Source organism: Schistocerca serialis, chromosome 7, assembly GCF_023864345.2.
Source record: "Schistocerca serialis cubense isolate TAMUIC-IGC-003099 chromosome 7, iqSchSeri2.2, whole genome shotgun sequence".
In the NCBI taxonomy this organism is placed as follows: domain Eukaryota; kingdom Metazoa; phylum Arthropoda; class Insecta; order Orthoptera; family Acrididae; genus Schistocerca; species Schistocerca serialis.
Window position 1 is genome coordinate 593,152,832 of NC_064644.1, and position 25,382 is coordinate 593,178,213.

At 38.0% G+C, this 25,382-nt stretch overlaps 1 protein-coding gene across 3 annotated transcripts in view; it reads left to right on the forward strand.

The window, feature by feature from the left end:
* Nucleotides 1–25,382, forward strand: part of LOC126412573 (tRNA modification GTPase GTPBP3, mitochondrial) — a 143,122-nt gene that overhangs the window by 108,009 nt on the left and 9,731 nt on the right. For all 3 annotated transcript variants that reach the window (XM_050082220.1, XM_050082218.1, XM_050082219.1), the window contains exon 7: nt 21,778–22,011. In XM_050082220.1, coding sequence (XP_049938177.1) covers nt 21,778–22,011 — 234 coding nt within the window. The remainder of the gene's footprint in view (nt 1–21,777; nt 22,012–25,382) is intronic.

The window sequence follows — 25,382 nt, forward strand, 5'->3', positions numbered from 1 at the left end:
TCTGCCACCCGGGTGCGCTAATTGTTACAGCCATCACTTTCCATGCTCACCAACTTGCTTAGTTTATAAAAGGGGAAAAAATGAGGTAGTATAAGTCCCTTGAACTTTTATCCTACATGGAGGCTCATCAGAAATTGACCATCTTCACACTGTGTCTGTGACCTCTAACTTTGTCTCTGTTAAGTTATTTCCCACTCCTCCCTCCTCCTTACCCCAGTTCCACCCCCCTCTCCTCTCCCTGTTCTCAGTGATTTCCACATAGTCCCCTCTGGGTGCTGCTCCCACTTCCTGGCCGTAGAAGTACCCCCTTCTTAGGCACCTGCCATAAATGGGGCTTCCAGAGGCCCCTCCCCCTGGTGCCTCACAGACTGGAAGCCTGTTTCCACAAGTTGCCTCTCTCTCTCTCTCTCTCTCTCTCTCTCTCTCTCTGTCTGTCTATCTATCTATCTGTTCCAGATCTTGTGCCAGCATGCTCTCTCTTTGGTCCCTGCCCTTCTTGAGCTATGAAAGAGGAGAAGAAGAAGAAAATTAAATTCCAGGAAAAAGCATCTCCAGTGCTCCTGGAGGGACTGACTTCCCCTTCACAACCTGAGTCTAACCTCATGTTTATGACTGTCAGCCCGACTTTGTTGGTGACTGGTGGTGGCCGGGCGGCATAACAGCTTCAGCTTGTTCACCTCCCATTTGGATCCCCAGTGTGCCTATTCAGTGGAATTGTTACACATATTAATGTCCCCTTCCAGACCTGCAATCCCTTATTTCCTTTTGCTCCACAGCTTGTGCCATTCTTCAGGAATCTGATTTTTCTGATGCTCACTCACTGATTCTTTGTAGATTCTGTGCTTTCTGTCACAACTGGATCAGCCCTTTTAGAGCTTGTAGTGGGGTTTGCACATTGGTCCGTGTGAGCATTATTACCACGTGGATTTCCCTTCATACCATATTGGAACTGGTTGCCATCTGGGTCCACTTGGACTCTGCAGTCACAGTTTGCCATCTCTCCCTCCTGACAGGTCTGTTACTACCACTATCCTAACTGCCCACCTTCGTCAATTCCCCCCTCCCTCACTGAATCTTGCAATGCTTTAAGTGACATCCGTTCCCTGCCAATCTTATTACCTGTAAACGCCTTGGCACCAAAGCCCATTAGTTAATCAAACAGAGCAAGAAGGTATGTTGGAAATGCTTTGTCTCCTCCCTAGGGCCTTCTGTCCCTTCATCATGGGTGTGGGCTACACTTCACACCCTCGAAAGTTGCCAACAGCCGACTTCCACGATAGGCTTTGCCCTCACAGGCGGCCTTTGTGTGGATCCATCAGTTCTTGTGCAACACCTTGCAATCCAATTTCTAACGGCATCGGTGGAATCCTACAATGACCTTTCTTCTGAATGGGAACTACTTCTGGCCTTCTCCTCTTCCCACAATTCAGCCCCTGGCCCTTATTCCATCCATATCCAACTGCTTCAACACCTCAATACACAACAATGACAGTTATCTCCTATGGGTGTTACACTTTATTTGGCTCCAAAGTATTTTCCCCTCTCTTTGGATGGGACAGTATTATGGTTCCTGTCCTGAAGTGTGGTAAGGATCAGTCATCTCTCAGTAGTTACCGTCATATCAGTCTGACCAATGTCCCCTGCGAGTTATTTGAAAAGATGGCAGCGCTTCGGCTCTGTTGGAGGTCAAATCTGGGACCTTTAGTCTTCTTACCAGTGCAGCTTTTGGGACTGTCCAGTCTCGAGTCAATTATGTGCTTCAGTTGAAAACCACAGTTCACCAGGCCTTTTCTCATTGCTGCCATCTTGTCACAGTTGCTCCACCTCGCTTCTGTCCACCACGGTTTCCATCTTCCCGCTATGTCCTGTTCCCCACATTCTCTCCCAAACAAGAATGGTTGGCTGTAAGGACAGAGTGGATGATGGCAAAAACAATACACAAATCCAGTAGGACAACTGAGAATAAATTGAAACATAAAAGCCAAGAATCATAAACAGCATACATACAAAGCCACAACAGTAAAATGAGAGAAAAATCAAGAACAAGTGGGTAACTGAGTGCAAAAATAAAGTCAGTAATCAGAAAGCTTGGGAAATGTCAATGAAAATGGATGAAGAAAATGTGCACACTTTCCTCATAGCTTACACCATGAGAGGGTCTTGCCAAGTAACATGAAGTCTACACCACCTGTGGTATGGACGCAAAATCGAACAACTCTATATGGCCAACGCAAGTGCTTCCATCTCAGTGTTTGAGTATGGCTAGGATACTAAATGTAGCATTTTGACCAGTTTCATTCGAATAACCCCCAAGATTTTTGCATGCATGAAATGTAAGCAGAATTTGGACATCTGCCTAATGTAACAACCCAATGTTTAGTTTTGAGTAAACAGTAAAATGTTTTATGAAATTATTATTTCCAAATACAAAATGTTCTCTGAAAATTTATGTATTTTTTATCCTGTAAGTCCTGTCTGGTAACCAATATACCGAAAGTACAAAACACATTAACCATACCCAAATCATATTCTGAATTCAAATGCAAAAATTATTAATAATGTAAGAAGGCAGGCGCACAAAAGGCAATGTGAATAGTACCATGTTAAATATGGTACTGACGGAAGAGTACTCCATAGCAAATCACTTCACCATCGCATCAGTACTTTGCACTGGCAAATGCAATTTCAGTAACCATGTAAATGTTTTTTTTTTTTCATTTTCACAAGTGTTTCTCATTTGCACAGTGTTTCACACTTATACTTTAGATTAAATTTCCAGTATAAACTCACAGATGGTATTACTGCTACTACATTAGATTCCTTTCATGAGCTGTGCTCTGTGCAATTACCTCACAACTTTTACCTACTTCCATTATTACTAATATTCCACAAACCTTACAGATAAATAACCTTACCGTAAACTGTATACTTACTTATATATTTTATGGAGGTGGTACCACACAGTTTCAATAAATAATAAGAATTGCATTACGCAATACTCAGTTGTAACTGTGTATTTTATTAGAGATGGTCAATTTCAGTTTAGGATCGGATTATCATCAGATCCGAAAACCAACTCGGCTATGCATTTTTGTTATTGGAATAATATCTGATAAATCTTATTCTAATTTAACAAACACATAGTTGAGATGGTTTTTGGACCTGATGTGGTTTGATCCTTGACTGAAATCAATCATCTCTAATAAAACATACCGTTACAGTTGTGTCTTTCATAATGCAGTTCTTAACTTCATTATATCTTTCATTACTTCTTCATGTTCGTGATCATATTCACTCAAAATATCAGCATCATCATTAGAACATCAGTACTTCGTCCTACTGTAAACTTCCATAATACCACAGAATACCCATTAATTTCCTCTTAATACATAATCAGTACTTCATAATCCTCCATGTTCTCAATTCACATTAACAATGTTGAATAATGCATAAAAACTCTTTTTTTGTCATAGATTTCAAGATTACAATCCAGAATCAGCCAAATACATACTATTCCATTTTCATGATAAGACATCTCCTTCTCACTATGGTACCTCTGGTTGGTTGGTTGATATGAGGAGTGGGGGAGGAGGAGACCATACAGCAAGATCATCACCCCTATGATCCAAGGTGACAGAATAGTAATTCTTTACTCTACAAGTGGAGCTCCTCTTTTCACTAGTAGACCTATGTTTATGTGGGTTGACAATGTAATTTAAGAGTGAGTAACCTCCATGTGTCTTCCTGAGACAATTCACTAATCTTTTCAAAAAAAAAGACAAATACTTTCACTTATTAACTTTAGGTAAAGTAAACAGTTCATAGACTCATAATACTACAGTAATTGCATGCATGCTCAAAGAGTAACTGAAAACAAATGAAATTGTTTTTAAAAGTAAATAGTAAAATAAATTTATACACAAAATCCTTGTTCAATTTTAATGTAGCAAAATGACAACAAAATTAGAAACAAAACCTCATTTCACTATTTATAGTTTCAAAAAAATTATTACCCTGAAAAACCATACTTTAAAAGAGTGTCAACTAACAAAGGTGTGATTACATTAACCAAATTATTTAATGACAGTAAAAATTTTCCATCTCTCTCCAGTGATACTGATCTTGACCCAGTACCTTCACTTAGTTATCATTTACAGTTACTACTTTTATCTGTCAGCGCTTGTTTCTACATTTCTTCATTATTTAGAGTTTTAATCAAAATTAATATAGTATCCACATATTTGTAATGATTATTAAGTTATGAGTTTAAACAATGCAATACAAGTCATCATCATCACAGATCCAACAGACACCACATTGCATTTCATCCTGTGAATGATCATACTTTCAATAACTCTCACATAAATTACAGTGCCTAACAAATGTAGTGAAGCACTGAGAAGACATGGTCAAATGTCAATGTAGCACTTTGTACAAGTACACATCATCGGCTGGTATGTAAACGATTAGAGTTGCAGTTTTCTATGATAGGTAGAACAGCTACCGGAGTGGATTATTGCTATTTGTGTTTAGTATTGTTACCAGTTGTGGGAGGGTGTATAAGCAGCATGTGTAAGATGTTGAGTGATCACTGTGAAGGTCATGGAAATGCTGTTTATTCATGAGAAACAGAATTATAAGCATCAGCGTTATCAGATTGAAAGGGACCTCACATTGGTTGTCATTTGTCTGGCTGGTTAAATAGTGAAATATCCAGATTTGTGGGGCATTCAGATGTGACAGTGGTATGATGTTGGCCTGCATGGCAATGTGAAGGCAGGCATACTCGTCATCAAGGTTCTGATCGACCATGTCTGACCCCACATATTCTGCACTGAGCACACTGTAACTCCTTCACATTTGTGCCTACCATCTAAGAACAAGTAATGGACTCTTTGCAACATCATCCCATAAGACTGACCATAGACTAACAGCAGCTGGACAAGGGAAATACCACCACATGCAAGAACAATATATGGGCATTTCATTACCAGCCCCTTGACTGGTGCTGCCTTCTGTTATCAATTTATACGATTATTTCAAAAGAGAGATAAGTGAAGATGTCAGCTGCTGTCATGAATGAAACTAATTAAACATAAATAAAACCCCTTCAAACATAGCATAATTACTATCCAAAGGAGTCCGGAAAAACATAATTTAATATCAGCCTATTCCAAAACATAATAATAATGAAAGCTATTTGTCCACTGAGCAACCAATGTAATGTTTCAGAAATCATAAAATTTGGTTCCAGTTTCAAAAACTGCAGATAAATTTCATAAGGCAACCATAAATGGATGTAGAGCTTAACAAATGGGAGGTCACAGTTAAATAATAAAAATTTCATGTCATTACTGCAACTAGCTAGTAAAGAGAGAACAGAAATTACACAAAAAGAAAAACTTTTACAAATGAACAGAAAAGTTAAAGAATGATGCAGCACAGAAAACGAAATTGAGAAACAGTGGTACACAGCTTGTGACCCTGTGCTTGCCAAGCACATTATGTACAGAATGCGTATGTCCCTTCAAGGGCTTATGATAACATAAACTCAGCATTTTACCCAAATTCAATTAGGGTTATTCCATGGTAACTCACATTACAAAGTAAATGTTTAGAATATAAGTCTTGGACAATTAACTTCTTGTATTAAATATTTTTTATGAGTCCAGACATACTTAATACAGAACGCTCTACAAACCTGGATCACAACAATTGTTACATTATCATATTTATAAAACCAAATCGTATAATTGTTCTTGGTAACTCGTGTTACAAAATGACAAAATGGGTCTTGCATATGATTAAGCAAACACAAAAGCCTGCACTGTTTGATGTGAACATTTCTTGGAAGTTTTACACAAAATACCAGAAGATTTTAGAAGCATTTTAACACAATTATAAACATTCAGTCTCTCATAAAACAAATATGTAGAAGTTATGAACACACAACTCACATTACAACAAATGGTAGCCCATGTTACACTGTCACAGATCACAATCAGACTTAAAATAACCTTGGGAATTTACCACACTTTGAGAGTTCACTTTTCTGAGTATTTGTCTTTAGTGTAGTATATCCCATCTTTAATTTCAGGCCACTTCCAAAGCTTCCCATCTTTCATCACAACATCAACCTTAAACTCACCATTTTCAAATTTAGTAACATTACCTGGAAAATACAAATTGTTACATTTTACCACCGCCCAGTTATCTGCTTGTAAGTCTAGTGATTATTCTGTTCTATTAATTTTTCCTATGCAGCTGATGAAGTGGTGTGCCCTACAACTTTGGTATTACAGAGCACCAAGTGATGAATTTTAGTGATGTTCGAAAAAGGCTTGCAGTTCTTGATTAAGACTGAGAGATGTAGTTTTTTGCTTCTTTGGCTAAAGTCTTCTTCACCCATAAGAATTGCTGTCACATTAGACAAAGAATTTAAAAATGTTTTTACGAAATCAGTTGCATTGTTTACAATGCATTTCCTGAAATTTCCTGGCAGATTAAAACTGTGTGATGGACCGAGACTCGAACTCGGGACCTTTGCCTTTCATGGGCAAGTGCTCTACCAACTGAGCTACCCAAGCACAACTCACGCCCCATTCTCACAGCTTTACTTCTGCCAGTACCTCGTCTCCTACCTTCCAAACTTTACAGAAGCTTTCACAGGAGAGCTTCTGTAGAGTTTCCTTTGTGTAGCAGTCCATTCTTGTTCTCTTCATTTAAACTTTTTTCCTGTAACAATATTTGATTTTCATTTAACAGTGCTACATTTTAATTCTATTTAATAATTCAAATATTGGAATATGAGTGTGAGTATAATTGTTATGTCACCATTTGATGGCTACAGCTGACACAGGGCTGCAATCACAGTGGTGCTACAAAGGTAGCCAAAGCTGTTTTCAGAAACAGCTTTGAGGATTACGAGCAACTGAAACATTTGTACCTCAAGGATTCGGATATAATGTAAAGGTAATCAATACATGTTCACAGGCTGGATTTTTTAAATCAATAAAGAAAGTAAATGATTGATTTCTAGCATTACTGCAGGAGGTAATGAACTCAGTGATTTTTAATACAGTAGGTAGCATGTGATGTTCAAAGGCCTTTTTTTTTTATCAGACTGTAGTCGGTTTTAATTTTGAAACACAACAATTTGTTTTAACTGTAATCAGAGAGGATGGAAGCATTGTTAGTAGAATTTATTTCGATTTTGTTAGCACCACTAATTATGTACTCTAAGTAATATTGTAACTATTTAATTGACTGAAGAAAAGTTGCAAAACTGAAAATATGCTAATGTGCAGAAAGCTCCAAGTCAACTACTTAATTAATTCTTTCTAAGGTTCAACCAGTATGACATATGAAATTAAATAAAATGAAACCTGCAAAAAATGATGCTTCTGATTGCAGTGATGTGTCTTATTAACAAATAATATATCATTTACAACAAACAAGCTGATTTTGTGTGATTACAGAACAAGGTAATGAAGTTCATTTAAACTGAATAGAAAGATTGTAAAAATAACTCATGACAATAAAGCAACATCAAATGAACAAATAAGCACAACAATAAAAGACTATTTTTTGAAAGTCACTAAAGTAATCAGTTTATAATAGTTTTAACTAAAGAAAACAATCCTAAGTGAGAGTACAAGATAACAGTATGTGACAGCAGAAAAATAAAAATTGTCATTGACCTTTGCACTGGAACTTGGCGAAGGCATGTGGTCAGCTGGAGTGGCTGTATGTGATCTACTACATAAACTGTGAGTGAAACATCAGTATATAGTCATGCTCAGTATTATAATAGTAAGCAGTGTGGAGTCATTGCAGGAGCAGTTTATTAAGTAAAATATGATAGAATGCCATAATATGGGCAGCAGCTCCATCTAGTGAACTTTGTTCATGCTCCTGTGCCATCACCTGACCCAAGGACTAGAACTATCTGGAGGAACTGATAAGGCAAGATGTGTACTGAGAGAGAAGTTAAATTCTGGAATGAGTAACGGGAATGGTTCAATAGTGGTATTTAGAGTTTCTTTCATCTGTGTAGAAAGTCAAAGTTCAGGTCCTAGGATATAGCAATGGTATGCTTTGTATAGAATTTTGTTACTTGGTTTATGTGAGGAGTGAAATTCTGATTGGAACACATGAGTGATATCAGAATGGGAAGGTGTATAACTAGGTGAGCCTAATGCTATATAATGCAGGTTGCATTAATTCGACTGTCAGTTGTGTGTGAAACAAACTCTCTTCAGTACGCTCCAAGAAGAAAATGAGTCCACAAAAGAAAATGAGCTACACTGCCAGTGCCTACTTGGAGACCAAGCATGCAGAGCAGTACTGGAATTGTACTTATTCAGTGGTGGCTCAATGGAGAGATTCCGTCACAACAATGTGCCAGCCTTCGCGATAATGATTTGTCATTTGTGCTATTGTAACATACATTTTCAAATTCCATAACCTTTGAATATAACTTCATCATATCAGACAGCTGTGAAAACTATGTGGTGAGAATGTCTCAAGATAGTGAAATAATGCAATTATATGACAAAAACATTCAGTGTAGAGGCAGATAATAAGATATAGAGGAATAAGTAAGCAAAACATACCCTCTTAATTTTGGGATGACTAGGATTATGTAAAAAACAAATGTAAAAGTAATGACACATTAGTAGGACACAGGCTTCTAGTAATGTGGGACCATGGTAAAACCACATTAGAACACGCCATGTACGAAAGGTGTCAGCCGTGTGGCTGGCACTGTTTGATGAAGATCAAATGTCTGTAACAGACAGGCTTTTGTCCATAGCGACAATCCAGTGGGGGAGAAGTTCTGTACAGCCAGTAGTGATATCAAGAAAACTGTTAAAAAAGTGGTAATGCATAGTCAACTTTACAAGAATGGCACAAACTCAACACTTAAGCAAAATATTCTAACTATCCGGCCCTAATTGAGGCAAAAATACAACAGAATCATCAAAGTGGCTAAACAATAGACTGTCATGTAAAATGCTAATGTAATTGTGGTTGCGACAAATCTTACATCGGTCAAACAATCCGAACAGTCGAAGACCACTGCACAGAACACCAATGCCACATGCACCTAGGCCAGCTCACCAAATCGACACTGGCAGAACACTGCTTGGAAACTGGACACAATGCAAAATACGAAGAGACCAAGATTCTGGCCCCTACCAGTTTCTACTGGGACAGCATCTTCAAGGAGACCATTGAAATTCGCGTAACGGACAATCTCATAAACCGAGACACAGGTTTTCAATTAAGCAAGGCATGGCAACCATTACCCATTACTTAACTCCATCAGGAGTCACGCCACAAGCGGACACAAGACCCTTCTACGATGGCCGCAGAGGACACTCCACGGAATTCTGCATCTTCCACCACCTGATGCGACACCAGGCATGCGCGCGGACCTGGGTCGGCGCCCGCAAATGGATTGTCGGCAGCTGCAATCGAAGCGTCGGCACTCACAAACAGAATGTCGGCGGCTGCAACTGGAAGTTCGGCGGCCACAATTGGACCGTCGGTGCAGGGAATCACAGGGCATCGAAACCCAACTGACGGACATAAATAACACTGACAATGAGCAGACAGATCATTCCATCAGAACTACCTGATGATGGCGAAAAGGTTATTCACCGAAATATTGTGGGACTTCAACAATCGCATCTGGCTGGACACCCGAGAGCCCTGGAAACAATATAATTTGTTCTAAATCCCTAGACTGTAAATTGGAAAAAGGCATAGAACATAAATTATAGTGAGATGAACTCCTCAGTTGCTGTGTAACAGATTTAGTGCACAGTGACTATTGCACTGAATGGTTCTTTCTAAGCTTTGATGGATTCACTGCAGGAAATGGTATAGCACACCATTTATACTTAGTTAAGTGATGAAAATGAAGTACAATCTTCTGATCTCTGAATTGTAATCCAACACGGACAGGTGACATGAAACACAGTACCTCAAATGGTCCATCCCAGGGGTGCACAAATTTTTTTAGTTGTGCACAGTTTCACAGCAGTTTGTCATAACATTACAAAATCTCCTACTTGGTATAGAGGCATCCTGGCACTCGTTTGACTGTGGAGCTGTTGTCTTTCTGTTGCAGCTGCGTTGTTCTACTGAACTCTCTTCCAAATAAACTTTAATCTTGTAGCCAGTTGTTCACTTTGCTGGAATTTATTGCAGGTGGCAGCTTCTCTGTCTCAAAGGGGGAGTGAATTTTTGCAGCCATAAACAACCTCAAAGGGATTCAGTCCTGTTGTTTCATATATCCCTGTGTTGTATGATGAAATTACAAATGGCAATAGACTCTCCATTCATAGTGTGAGCTGTTCACATAATAAAACAACATTTTAACAACTGTTTTATGAACAAGTTCAAACCTGCCGTTACTCTTAGGGTGAAATGGTGTAGTTCTCCACTTCTCTAGTTTAAATAGTCAACATACCTGTACCATAAGACTGGACATAAACTTTGCCCCTTGGTCTGTTGTAGTAGCCTCTGTACTTCCAAACGGTAGTACCAAATGAGCGACGAGTGCTTTCGTAATTGTCTCAGCACTCATTTCTCCTGTAGGTATCATAATAAGATAGCGAGAGAGATAGTCAATGACAGATAAAATGTATCTGTTATTTTGGGCTGTTATGGGTAACAGTGTGACTATACTGAATGATAAGATTTGAAAATGTGCTACTTCCGTAGGCAAAGTCTGAAGAGGTAGATTTGCTCTTTGTTCTTGCACTCTCTTAACGCACAGAATACAATTTTGAACATATTCTTCAACATATTTCTTTCATTGTGATCACCAACAATGGCCTGTGATGCACATTTGCATAGCAAAGTCTGAAGAGGTAGATTTGGTCTTTGTCCTTGCACTCTCTTAGCACACAGAAGACAATTTTAAACATATTCTTCAACAGCTTCCTTTCATTGTGAACACCAATAATGGCCTGTGATGCACATTTGCATAGCTCTTTTTCCATTATGATATGTCTGTATGCTATCATGACATTGTTGCACTATGCACTTACAGATAGCCTTTGTCACTACTGTTCATTCCCCAAGAAGTATTATCCTATTTAAAACTTCATCTCTTGTAACAAAATCTGCCAAGGTAACTGATTTCTTACACTTAGCATCAGATTCTTGTCCCCCTTTTAATTCCTCGATAAAAACATCATCCACTTGCAGGCTGTTAATTCTCCTACTCAAGGCATCTGCATTCTGGGATCTTTTAAACTCAAAAACAACTGTAAAACCATGTGATCTGTGATTACTCTGAACTGCCATCCTTATAGGTAAAACCGAAAATAACAGGTGCCAAAAATAAATTCCAGAAATTCCTTTCTGTAGTGCTTTAGTTTTGCTTGGCTTGAAACAGCTGACGTGATGAGTAACTAATTCCTTTTCCTTCACCATCTTGTATTTGACTCAAAGTGCAGCTGATAGCTACATTGCTAACGTCACATGACAAGATAAAAAAGGTACCGCATAATCTGGATAATCCAAGACAGATGAACTAGTAAAAAGTTCTTTCAGTTCTAGCATGTCACTCTCACAATTCACAATCCAGACAAAAGGAGTTCCTTTATTTAGTAATTGTGTGAGCAGTTTCATGGTTGCTACATAGTTGTTCACAAAATGACAATAGTAATTTTCCAATCTGAGAAATGACTGCAATTCTTTAATGTTCCTCAGCACTGGAAAATTGTTAACTGCAGCTGTTAACAACGGACCTGATTTTACATCATCTGCCAAAATTGTGTGGACTAGATAGTGCATGCGTGGTTGTGTGGAACTGCACTTTAAATTTAGATTGTGATCACTAACACGAGTTACCACATTTCTCACTCATTCTGCATGTTCCCTCATCATACTTGAATAGACAATTATGTTATCCAAGTATACTAGACGCATGGTTGACCTTAAGCCTTGTAAAATAAATGAGCAAAATGTTGAAATGTAGGAGGAGCATTTCAGAGGCCAAAGCCATCCTTAGGTATTTTTAATGCTCGGAGGGCACAACAAAAGCTGTCTTTCCCTGCTCTTTCAGAGCTAAGGAAAATTAGATAGTAGGTGGAACATTCACCTAAAGTGGTGAAGAATATACATTTGCCAAGATTATTCAAAGTGTCATCATCCCTGGAAGGAGATAAGTATCTGGTTTTATTATCTATATAATGGAAGGAAACATTCCACGTGGGAAAAATTATATATAAAAACAAAGATGAGGTGACTTACCGAACAAAAGCGCTGGCAGGTCGATAGACACAAACATACACACAAAATTCAAGCTTTCGCAAGAAACTGTTGCCTCATCAAGAAAGAGGGAAGGAGAGGGGAAGACGAAAGGAAGTGGATTTTAAAGGAGAGGGTAAGGAGTCATTCCAATCCCGGGAGCGGAAAGACTTACCTTAGGGGGAAAAAAGGACAGGTATACACTCGCACACACGCACATATCCATCCACACATACAGACACAAGCAGACATATTTGCTTATGTCTGCTTGTGTCTGTATGTGTGGATGGATATGTGCGTGTGTGCGAGTGTATACCTGTCCTTTTTTCCCCCTAAGGTAAGTCTTTCCGCTCCCGGGATTGGAATGACTCCTTACCCTCTCCTTTAAAACCCACTTCCTTTCGTCTTCCCCTCTCCTTCCCTCTTTCTTGATGAGGCAACAGTTTGTTGCGAAAGCTTGAATTTTGTGTGTATGTTTGTGTTTGTTTGTGTCTATCGACCTGCCAGCGCTTTTGTTCGGTAAGTCACCTCATCTTTGTTTTTATATATGGTTTTATTATCTTATTGACTATCCACACAAATGTGATATGCCTTTGGCTTTTTTGTACAACTAGTACGGTGAAGCCCAGGAGCTGAAAGAAGGCTGAATCACCCCTACTTCTATCATATCTGAAATATTTTTCTCTGCTACATGCTGCAAGTGATTCAGTAAGTGATAAAGTTTCTGGACTATAGGCCCAGCTTTATTTGTAGGAATCTCATCGTACATTAAGGAAGTTGCCGGTCTTTTCTTCAAACCAACTTGCAGATTTGGATAGAATGGAGTACAGTACCCAATATGTTTTACACAGGTGTTACAGTTTCTTTTCAGTTTCTGCTTTTACAGGTGATGTAACTGAGATAGATTTTAAGTAAACTGTTCATTCACGCTGTTCATTTTCGTGATATGTTGTTATCTCATCAGTATTTACTTCATGGAATTTGGGAAATATGGTATACCAGAGAATTGTAACATCTCTGTTTCCAGAATTATTTTTGCTCACTGGCAAAAATCTTCTGCTGTACTCACTAGAGACCAACTGCAGTTCACAAGCACCTGTTTAGCCTCTAAAATTCATTTCTTGTTAATGGATCCACTAAGAAAATATCTCCTCTTACAAATCTTCCTATACCTCTACACGGCTGCCAACTATTACTGCTTGTCCATAACCTTTTCATCCTTTTACGTGCACCTACCTGTGAACTCATCACAAGATAATTACCAATAGGAAAGCCGAGCAGCAACCTACCCTACTGCAACTCGCACCAGGCTGCATACAATGTAACTATTCTAAAAATTGGGAAAAGGTCTTAATTTTGAATGAAAGGTGAAAATACTGGCAAAACTTTTGGTTGTCCATAACTGTTACAGATTTATCACCTTAGTTGAGGAGTTGCAGGACATTACTGAAAAATTATTCTGATAGACATTTGGCAACTTGATATTATAAAAAATTGGAAAAGGTACTGTTTACATTTTGCTAATCATATGCTACTAAAATATTTTATACATTGTAGTGATTACCTCCTTGATCATGTAGTAAACCAGTCTATAAATGATTTCTTCACCACAGCTTATTGAGATAGAGATAAAATTTTAAAATGGGCTGTCAGGGAAATCTGATATGGCAGAACAGCTGAATTGTGAATCAATATTCCATATGATTTGTTTTAAATTAAATCTTGGGGCTATGGAGGAGCATGGGTGAAATAAGTGATCAGCTTTTGCTGTCGGAAGTCATAACACATTCGCTCTTTATCATACATTCATAGACATTGCCAACATCTGCACTCGGGCGGCCAGTTGTAAATTTTAGCCGAGATACTTTATGCTGAGTAACAACAAAAGTTTTTCATTCTGCATATGTCAGCATAAATAATAGAAATAAAACTGCTTTCGAATCGAGTAACATCACAAGATTCAAGGCATCTGTCTGTAAGCTGTTGCAGTTTTTCTAACCAGGTGACATCGCAAGATGCACAGTTCACCTGTTTATGCAGACTTAATAATTCACACCATGCTGAGACCATTATAGTAACATCCAACTCCTTCCATTTTTAAAAAATTTTGCTGGGATTACATTATTATAGACCAATGAAATTTTTGGTAATTACATGACACTGTCAGTGTTCAGTGGATTTATTTGTCATTTTAGAATTCAAAACCTCTGTGTTTATAGTATTAGCTGCTAGTATTAGCTGCTAAGGATTTTCCGTAAAGACAATAATGCAAGATTGAACAGTGAAAGTGAAAAAAATAATGTGGAAGCTTCTGTAGATTCCAATACCTATAGTCATAGATTTATTTATGTTGATTCTAGTAAAAAGGAAAGAGAAAAAAATGAAAGTGAGAAAGGGTCACAATAAAAAAGTAAGTTCTGTAAAAGTAGGCCTAAGTGCTGTAGCGAAGTAAAATAGTAATATTGTGAAACATCAGTGTGTTAATGTTATGGATGACAGTGCAACAATAAAATGTAGAACTGGACAGAAATTTAGGGAACAGCAATAGTATAGAATAGCCAAGTGTGGTAAAATCTAATTAATCAGACAAACATGTTTTGTATGGTGCATTCATGAGGTATTTCTATAAAGCATCGTGGTCATGATGATTGTCATCATGGTGTTTTGTGTAAAGTCATGTAGACCCAACAAACCTTAAGTCTTCAGACACATCATTGGCATCATTTGGAATAAAACCTGATGTGGAGGACTCCATCACCAATGCTGAAATGCTGTTTAGGTCATTTATTGTTGGACATGGTCTAAAAATGTCTTGTGCAGATCATGCTTCACAGGTGTTTAAAAAATCCTGATCATCAGACAGTTAAAAAATACAGTTGTGTTAGAACTAAAACAACTGGACTTATAAATTCTTTGTCATCTGGAACACAGATGAAGTGGTAGAATATTTAAAAGTAAAACCCTTTTCATGTGCAACCAATGGTAGCACATATATTAAAGATGTTAAACTGTATCCAGTTGTCATTACTTATTGTGATGTTAAACAGGGAAAGATGTGTACCACAGTACTATCCTTGCTGGAATCAAATTTAAATATTGGTGGAGGACTTTTTAGTCTCTTGATTGATGAGCTGGTAAGAAAAGGAACTCCTTTGAAAAGTTGCATTTCGTTTGCATGTAGTAACGCAAATACAGTTGCTGCATTTTTGGAAAAAAGAATTCAGCCGGACTTATGAATACAAACCTGTTTCTACCACTTGCTTTGTTTAGCTGGATAAACAGGTGTGAAAAGCCTCAAATATTTTGATGCTGTAGAATTTGTAATGGTCGTTTATCACTTTCTCCAAAACAGTTCAAAAAAAGACCTACTTTTAAACTTTGTCAAAATATATATGACTCTAAACCACATAAAATATAAAATACTGAAGTACATTTGTACAGTATGGCTGTCTTTACTGCAGTCAATAGAAAGAATAATCGAACATTGAGAACCTCTTGTAAAATTTTGCAGCGAGGAGTCCTCAAAAAATTTAGTAAAGTACACCCTATTGTAAATGATCCAGTTACTAAATTATATATTCTTTTTGTGCATAATACTCTCTTGTTTTTTACCAAAGGCAATCTATTCCTTCAGAAAGAAGAGCCAGTAATTCCTAAATTTCATATTATCTTAAATATCTTATTTACAGATTTGACTGTGATATTTATCAGACATCTTGCAATACCTATTTCTGCTTGTCTGCAGGAACATAATTTTTTTGAAAAAGATCACAAAGGGGATGATGGCATTGTCACTGTTGTACACACACGATTGAAAAATCTGTTGTTATAAAATTTTATGAAGCTATCGGAAGTTTTTTCGTCAGAATCAAAGAAAAAATTCTCTAGGTAATGACTTCTTAAGAAACATGGAAGTTATAGATACTGGATCTAGAAAAAGTAAATCTTGATTAGTTGTGAAGTTGAGTGCACTATTTCCTGATCTCCTGAGTGAAACACACACGCACACACATTAGGATTGAAATTTTCAAGATACCAGTTTGATGACTTTTGAACAGTAGAAGAAAAGAAAGCTGATATTGATTGGTGTCATGTATCCATTATATGTGACGCATAAGGCATTAATAGCGCCCATAACCCCCCCCCCCCCCCCCCCCCCCCCCCCCCCCCCCACATAAGGCATTAAAAAGTTCCCATCACTGAGCAAACTTATAGTCACATTACTGTTCCCCATAATAATGCTGTCTGTGTGAGAGTTTTTAGTACTGTTAGGAAAAACAATAATGAATTAAGATCTAGTATAAAGACAACAGCCTTGAGTGCTTTGACGATCAGTAAAATGAACCATTTGTCTTCAGGAAAAGCAAAATAATTTCACCAAGGATCAGATTCAGGCTGCACAGAGTGCAACAAGATTATTTTTGAAGAGAAAATTATCTGCAGTCTTCAGTGACAATCCATATTCTGTATTATACAAGTATAGGAAGATGCGATAAGGCAGTAGATGAGGATGGACTGTGAATATTTTTGTATAGAACACTAAAGACAGGCTTCTCGTTTAATAATGTAAGTGGATTTTTTATCCATGTTTTACACTTATTAATAATTTGTGAGGTATATGTGTTTTGGTTTCACTGTGTTTGAAAATTACAGAAATGTTTCTCAAGCATCCTTGATGTTTACTAAACTAATTTTTAGCCTTTTCCACATAACCTGATTGTTTTATTTACAATTGTTTTTATTCCTGGAAAATCCTCTTTATTTAGTGTCAGCAAATGTTTAAAGACCTAAATCAGGCTTCTAATTTTTAAAATTTTCTGAGTACACCTCCCCCCCCCTCCCCCCCAATGTCACCTCTCGTTGCCCCCCACCCCTCCATATTTGGCATGTGATTACTAACAGCTTCTTCTCAAGGTTAGTAGCTATGCCTCTATCCAAACAGCCAAAACGGTGGGCATTTCCCCCAATTTGGACATCATGTGTTCGGAAGTTAACTATGCATTGGAAATTGGACAGCATATCATAGCCTATAATGGCATCAAAATCGTGACCATGTTTCCAAACCACATTGAATATGAACTGGTACTTACTTCCGTTTATTTCCAATTCCACATATTGTGAACATATTTGGTAAATTACTTTTTTTCCCAATCCATCTCAGTCTACAACACGGCAATTTTAATTTTCAACCGCAAATATATTCAGTGAGCAATGTACTTACTTGTACACCTGTATTCATGATAAAGGTAGGTTGCCTATAATTGATTTTACCTTGAAAATCTACATTTGACACCTGAGTCAGTCCTACCTCTCTAACTGAATACACTTTGTGAAAGAGGAGTGAGAGGTAGTGGCAGAACCAATCCCATACACATTTCCCTTATTTGCATTCCATAGAGCACTTTGGTATCCTATTTGTTTGCCAAGTGATCCTGTAAAGACCGACAGTTTTCTCTCTTGTGCCTGATATTTCTACAATAGTCACATACTGGCCAGACATTCAGAAGCTTTGTGACTGTGGCATTTGCAATGAGTTCAGTACACTTCAGCAATGAACGCATTTCTGTTAGGGTTTACCCTGATGGAAGACTGGACAAACTGCTGAGACTCATATTGTAGAAATGCGAGTCGTGTGGCCTCCTTTAGTGTGCTCAGTGAAGCATACTTCATCTCAGCACCTACCTGTGGATCAGTCCCACAGTCTACTTCACTGAGTAGTACCTTGTTCCTTACATTACTTTTGCCTAGCTCGTAAGTGTGAAGTGATGCAGCTCTTATTCTGACAGAAAATTTCTCTAAATCCTCTCCAGAAATTTGACACAGGGTTGAAAATTGGCACCTATAGTGGCTACTGCTATGCTTATCTCCATATCTGTCCACTAGCCATTTTGCAAAGACATCAAATGCCTTGATATTTCTGAGCCCTTCCATCGATTTCACATAAGTGCATGCCTCTCCACACACCTTAAGGTTGGCGACTCCTACCAACATTTCGTCACTCCTTGCACACAGTTTCTGTACATCCATTAAATTGTTTATGAAATTGCCTGGTTTACCAGCAAAGTTGGGAACAAGAGCGTCCATTGCAACATCAATTACAGTCCAGTACATAATGGCTGTGGGAACCCCAGAAATGGGGAAGTGAGGCTAGCTGTGGGCTCAGTGCTGCTTTGTGGGGTTGCATTGACTAATGATCCATTAAGGCACCTTTGCAGGTCTTCATTCTCCACCCAGAGCTGACCAAGCCTTGCTTGCATCTATCCTTAGCTGTTCATGGGACCTGGTGGTAGGCATCACTTTAAACCACATACATAAAAAATAAAAAATAAAAATAAAAAAACTTTTTGGCCACAGTGACAGCTGTGATTCTGCGTAGACTGCGGTGCTGAGCACTCATCTGTTGCATCACAGCACAGAGTCAGATGGCCCTGCACAATGGTTTTGTGGATCTGCTCATAGCTTAGTAATTTGTATGTGGCACACCAAAGTCAACAACAGGTTGAATTCAGTATCCTGCTCCTGAAGCCAGTTTGTACACTCCCTCAGATGTGTAATCAGGATTGGAAAGTGGTATGGGCTTGTGATTAAATATGGTACTCATCTTTAGAAAGAGAAACTGCATTAGTTTATTTGATCTTGGGAGATTACATTGTGAGGACTGCCAGGGGAATGACAGAAGATAATTCCAGTGGCCCTAGGCCCATTTCAAAGGAGACAGAAAAATTTAAAAGTAAAGGAACTAAGCCATTTAGTGTCTGCACTAAGTGATGGCTGGGAACAGCAGAGGGAGATGTTTTTGAGTCATAGCTCTGAGAGCCCTTGCTCTTGTAAGTCAGCTGACATATGAAATTATTTGTTTGGTACGGTGACTTGGCCTATTCTGGTTTGAACCAGTTTATTTGTTGTCACATTAGTTGAAAGGCGACAGATGAAAAAGGTGTTCTCTCTGTAAAATTTAGATAATAAAAATTACTCATGTTCGGGGCCTGAGGCACTTCATACATAATTGCCAGATCAAAACTGAGAATGCTTTCATTAGGATCAAACATTCCAGAGAAAGTGACATCTTATACTACATACCATTAATGTCTCATGAAATAATTTTAAACTGTCTACTGAATTCATTTTGGTACATCTCCCACCTGTGAAGCTGTAGATGTTTATGTAATTCTGATAATCTTTGTCAAACGGATTCTTTAGGTACAATAGGTTTTGAACATTTTTCTGCACTCTGTGGTGAAACTCAACTGTTGCTGACAACTGAGACACCACATTTCCTCTTTCTTCAGACAAAACTCATCTTTCAAAACAAGAAAACAGTTTATGTCCTCTTCTACGTTATTCAATGAACCCACTGCCAGGAATGTCAGTGTGAATTGCAGACTATTCATGTAGGTGTGAATATAGATTTGGTTCATTCATAACATCATCAACTTTTATGTAATAATTACATGAACTAACTTCTTTCTGCTTCCTCCTAAGTTTTCAACATTATCTACACTATTTTAGTTTCAGCTTCCATTATAAATTCCAGCTCAGTCATATTTTTGCCTACATTTTTTATTTCAGTGTGACATTCTCAACCAAAACTTTATTTTCAGTACTGTCTACTGCTAATTATGCAACTTCAAAGTTTTAATTTTGTCTTCTTCTTCAATACTAGCATTCACCATTTCCAAATTTTCTGAATTGGTCTCAATGCTCAATGCTAGTTTCTGCTTTTCCAGATTCTGCTTCTTGTGTTAACTTCACCTGATTGTTCACTTCAGGTTGTAAACTGGTTTAGGGTCTGTTCAAGGGTTATGACAGTCCACTTTATATTTTCAATGATTAACTGGCTCATTCTAGGAAGCACATTTTGTATGCCCAAATTAGTTACCACTTTTTTAGGTTCTCTCACTTCCTTTTCATGTTGAATTGTTGTGTCTACTTCTCCTTTGTCTGAAAAATATTCAATTCCCTCTACCAGTGGTTGTGATTTGGGTTCTATTGTTGTCATGAATTTTCACTCTTTACACACACAAAATAATAAAAAAAATAGAAAAAAATAAGTAGAACCACAAAAAATGTTGTATCAATTATACTTATCATCAGTTAGTTGTTGCTGTCATCAGTGTCGGTACAGTGTGAATTTCATACCTGGAGATTAGAACTTAATTGAAATCAAATCTGAGTATTATCAATTTTTCTATTACTTATCTGCTGTTTGTTGTGCATTATTGTTTTTTGTTGTCCACCTCCATAGCCCTGTGTGTCACATATGTTGCTCCTATGTGGAGGACCTGGGTTCAATTCCTGGTACTGTAAGGGTTCTGTTGTTGGTGGGAGGACGGGAATGGGATTGACTTACTCGGCCTCATGATACCAATTGAGAAGCTATCTGAGGGAAAGTACCAGCACCAAGGTCAAGAAAGCTGACAATGGCTGGGAGAGTGGTGTGCTAACTCCATGCCCCTGGATACTACATTCAGTGACACCACTGGCAGGGGTTGACATGGTAGTTGCTGAGTCCTGATTGGCTTCTAAGACCAGAACATGCAGCTTTGCTTTGTTGCATGTTAGCACAGTTTTGTCTAAAGTGGTGGTATTCCTGCTTGCAGAAACTATTTCAGGGTTGTGTTTGCTATGTGTAATAATAATAGTAATAATAATAATAATAATAATAGTAATGACTGCAAATGCAACCAGTGATACAAGTAAACACAAGATATCAAACAATGGAAAATCCAGGATGGAATGTAACAATATAATGAAAAGGGTAGTCGCTACTCACCATATAGTGGAAATGCTAACTCACAGTAAAGGACAACAAAAAGACTGTCAGGAAGTTAGCTACCGGCCAACAAGGACTTCATCAAAAATAGTATACACACAAACACACACACACACACACACACACACACACACACACACACACACACAAGCACAGTTTCTGGCAGCTGGAACCAGACTAGAGTCTGTTCATGTGTGTGTGAGTTTAATTTGTGTGTGTATGTGTGTGTGTATTTTGTCTATTTTTGACAAAGACATTTCTGGCCAAAAGCTAACTTTCAAAGGACTTTCTGTGACTCAACATCTCTGCTATATGGTGAGTAGCAACTATCCTTTCATTATATTGTAAACACAGGATACGCCTGACAATGTTGAAATTACATCACTTGTGTGCAAACACCTCTTATATACACATTTTGTATTGATACAAGTGTGAATTTGACATACATGTCATGTAAATTGTAAATATAGATTTAAAAATACCGCATGTGAGGTTTATATTGGATCATGCTTTTCAGTAATGCAGTGTATTGTATTTTTCATAGAGAATGGGAATGTAGCAGTGATCAGTTTCATCATAAGGTGTGAATGTGTACTTGTGTATGTGCGCTAATGCACACATCAACGCACCTGCTCATACGTGCGCGCGCGCGTGCCCACACACACACACACACACACACACACACACACACACACACACACACCTTTTATAATATGTATTTTGTTTGTCGTCAGGTCTACAATATGCCACCACTTTGCTTCACTTGGCCTTGCAACAGATGTTTGTGACTCTAAAAATATGGTTTTTCCAAACTGCATTGTGACTTTGAACAAAATAGACATGCTCAGTGATCTTGAACCCCTTAGAGCAGTTGAACAGCAGTATTCCAATGTTGTCCTAATGTCATGCAAGACAGAAGAAGGAGTTCCTGAACTGCTTTCAAAATTGACACACAAACTGTCTTCCATGTAAGTTGGTTACCTGTTAACTATTACAATGAACATAGCTCCTACTGTAATCTCAATGACTTTAAATATGTAGTCATATGCCCGGTTGTGTTGTGACATATTATCAAAATTTGAATTTCCTGTTTTGTAGATTTAGAAAACCCTTCACAATTTTGCTATTTTAAAGGGAAATGGGAAGTGCATTAAATTGTCCTTAGGGTTTGAACTATGGAAATATATGGAGGAAGCAGAAGTTACTAATGAAGAAATAATAATGAAATTTTTAAAATACAACATGCATTTGAAAAGTAAGTGCAAAAATAAAAACTACTTACGTGTTTGGGGTAAACCTTTTTCATTTTTCGACATAGTCTCCTGTTAGACTTATGAACTTCATCCAATGCTGTTCTAATTTGTTGATCCCTTCCAAATAACAGGAACTGTCCAAGTTTGCAAAATAGCTATTAGTCGCTGCAGTCACCTCCGCATTTGAATAAAATCTTTGCCCCACCAGCCATTTCTTCAAATTGCGGAACAAATAGTAGTCCAAGAGTAGTCCAAGGGAGCCAAGTCTGGAGAATAGGGGGGATGTGAAACGAGTTGAAACCCTATTTCCATTAATTTTGGGACCACAACTGCTGAGGTGTGTGCTGGTGCATTGTCGTGATGGAAAAGAACTTTTTTTGCGGTCCAATCGGAGGCGTTTTTATTGCAGCTCAGCTTTCAAATGGTCCAGTAACGATGAATAATATGCACCTGTAATAGTTTTAGCCTTTTCTAGATAGTCGATGAGGATTATCCCTTGTGAATCCCAAAAGACAGTCGCCATAACCTTTCTGGCCAAAAGAATGGTCTTCACCTTTTTTGGTGCAGATTCTCCCTTGGTAACCCATAGTTTAGATTGTTGTTTGGTCTCAGGAGTATAGTGATGTATCCATGTTTCATCCACAGTGATGGATCAACCCTTAAAGTCCTGCGGATTCTTCCTGAACAGCTGCAAACCATCCTTGCAACACTTCACACGATTCTGTTTTTGGTCAAGTGTGAGCAATTATGGAACCCATCTTGCGGACAGCTTTCTCATGTCCAAATGTTTATGCAAAATATTATGTACCTGTTCATTCCACAGCACTAGCAATCTCACGCACCTTAATTCTTCTGTCATCCATTGCCGTATCATGGATTTTATCAATGATTTATGGAGTCATAACCTCTACAGGGCATCCAGAATGTTCAGCATCACTTGTGCCCATATGGCCACTCCGAAAATTTTGAAACCTTTTATAAACTGTTCTAATCGAAGGTGCAGAGTCATCGTAGTGTTTATCAAGCTTCTCTTTAGTCTCCTGCGGCATTTTGCCTTTCATAAAGTAATGTTTAATCACCACACGAAATTCTTTTTCATGCATTTTTTGACAATTACTCAACTTCCTTGATTCACATGAATGCCAAACACAAAGAAAGAGACCAGTATGGCTTAAACTTGGTGTGCATTCTTTTCAAAGATGCTACTAACTAAACATGACCTCGATACGCACTGGTGGTGCCATCTCTCGGACTTTGCACAGACTTTTCAAATGCCCCTTGTGTTTACAAACATCAGTTTCACCTGTAGTGCACCACTTTATCTTTTGATGATGAGTCACATATACTTAAAACAAATTGACATAAATCTAAAGCAGTGTGGAGGGAAAAGACATATCTATTGCAATGTCATCAGATGTGGTTGAAAAATCTATTCAAATTCTTTATGGGAACCAAATCAATGAGAAGCAACACTGTGAGAAAATGAGACAAATATGTAATTGTCTAAAATGTATGCATCTGCAAAGGACCTTGTGCTTTATCCCATATACCATTATTTAGCTTATTACTGCAGGCACAAATTCCAGAGTGCCTTTTCAGTCCTCATAATTTTGATAGTCCTTCTCAGAATAGTCTCCTCTGGATGCAGTGCACTAGTCCCAGTGTTTTTGGCAATCTGCAAGACATGCTGGAAATCATGTTTTGAAAGGTCCTTCAGAATCACCTCTGCCCCTTCGCTACTGCTTCTGATGATGAAAATGCTTCCCACAGAGGTGTTTATTTAGGGTAGGGAGCAGAAAAAAGTCACATGGGACTAAATGTTGACTACAAGGAGGGTGAGGGCTGCACTTCAAATTGACTTTTGCAATATATTCAGTAACAACATATTCAATATGCAGTTGTGCTTTCTCATGGTGCAGCATCCAGCCTGTTTCATGGATCTGCAATTTTTTTGTACCTGATACAGTCATACAAAGTTTTGAGGACAACCCTGTAGTATTGTCCAGTTATTGATGTGTGTGCAGGTACAATATGCCAATAAACCATTCCATGAATATCAAAAAATGAGATAATCATAACTTTCCCAGCAGATGCAACCACTTTTGCTTTTTTAGGGACTAGGTTATGGAGATTTCCACACTGAGCTTTCCTGTTTGCTCTCAGGATCAAAATGTTGTAGCAAAGTTTCATCAGCACTAATTACTTTTGAAAGAAACTCTGGCTCTTACTCTAACATCAGTTTCAACTGCATGCAGAGCTGCACACAAATGGCTTTTTGTTCAGAAATTAGCAGTCTTGCAACCCACCGTGTACGTACACATCTCATGTAAATTTCTGTCAGCAACTAGTGGGTGGCATCCAGTGAAATTTTCAATATGTCCAAAAGTGTTCATAAGGTTATTCATCGATTCTCCTTCTGTGACAGCAGTGGTGTCAATATTTTCTTCTGCAAGGCCAGTAACTGAAGTGTCAGATCCACCTTCCTTTGAAATTTATCATCTCCTCTCTATAAACAGTTTAAATGATCTTTGAACTGTGCTGAAGGGAAGAACAGACTCTCCCTAGGTCTTCTGTAACATTGCATATGCCTCAGCTGAAGATTTGTTGAGATGACTGCAGAATTTCAAAGTCTCATATTGTTTATTGCAAGTCACCTCCTTTGTTGCAGTAGCCAATACTGAACATGTCTCAGCTTGCCCACCTGCACATGTTAATCTAACAGAATATCATAAGATTAAATTCTAGCATCAGAAATTATGACAAAAATTATGGTAGTTCATTATTTAACAGCCTTCGTAGGACTTATACATCCCATATCAGAACTTTTTCTTAGAGTGATATGTATCATATTTCATAATAACTTCAGTGCTTGAACAGAGCCTTATAAAATGGAAAATTTACGCAAAAAAGCCTACAAAATTGGAGGAAGATAGAATGGCTGTCAACACCAACTTCAGCAAGAAAATGCTAAATTCTGCTGGTAGACACACATCAAAGTACAAAAAACTGTCTTTTCTTTAGGAACCATTAGTTCCGTCCTCAGAAAGGAAATGTGAAATGTTTAAAGAAGTGGCAGGTGATTCAGA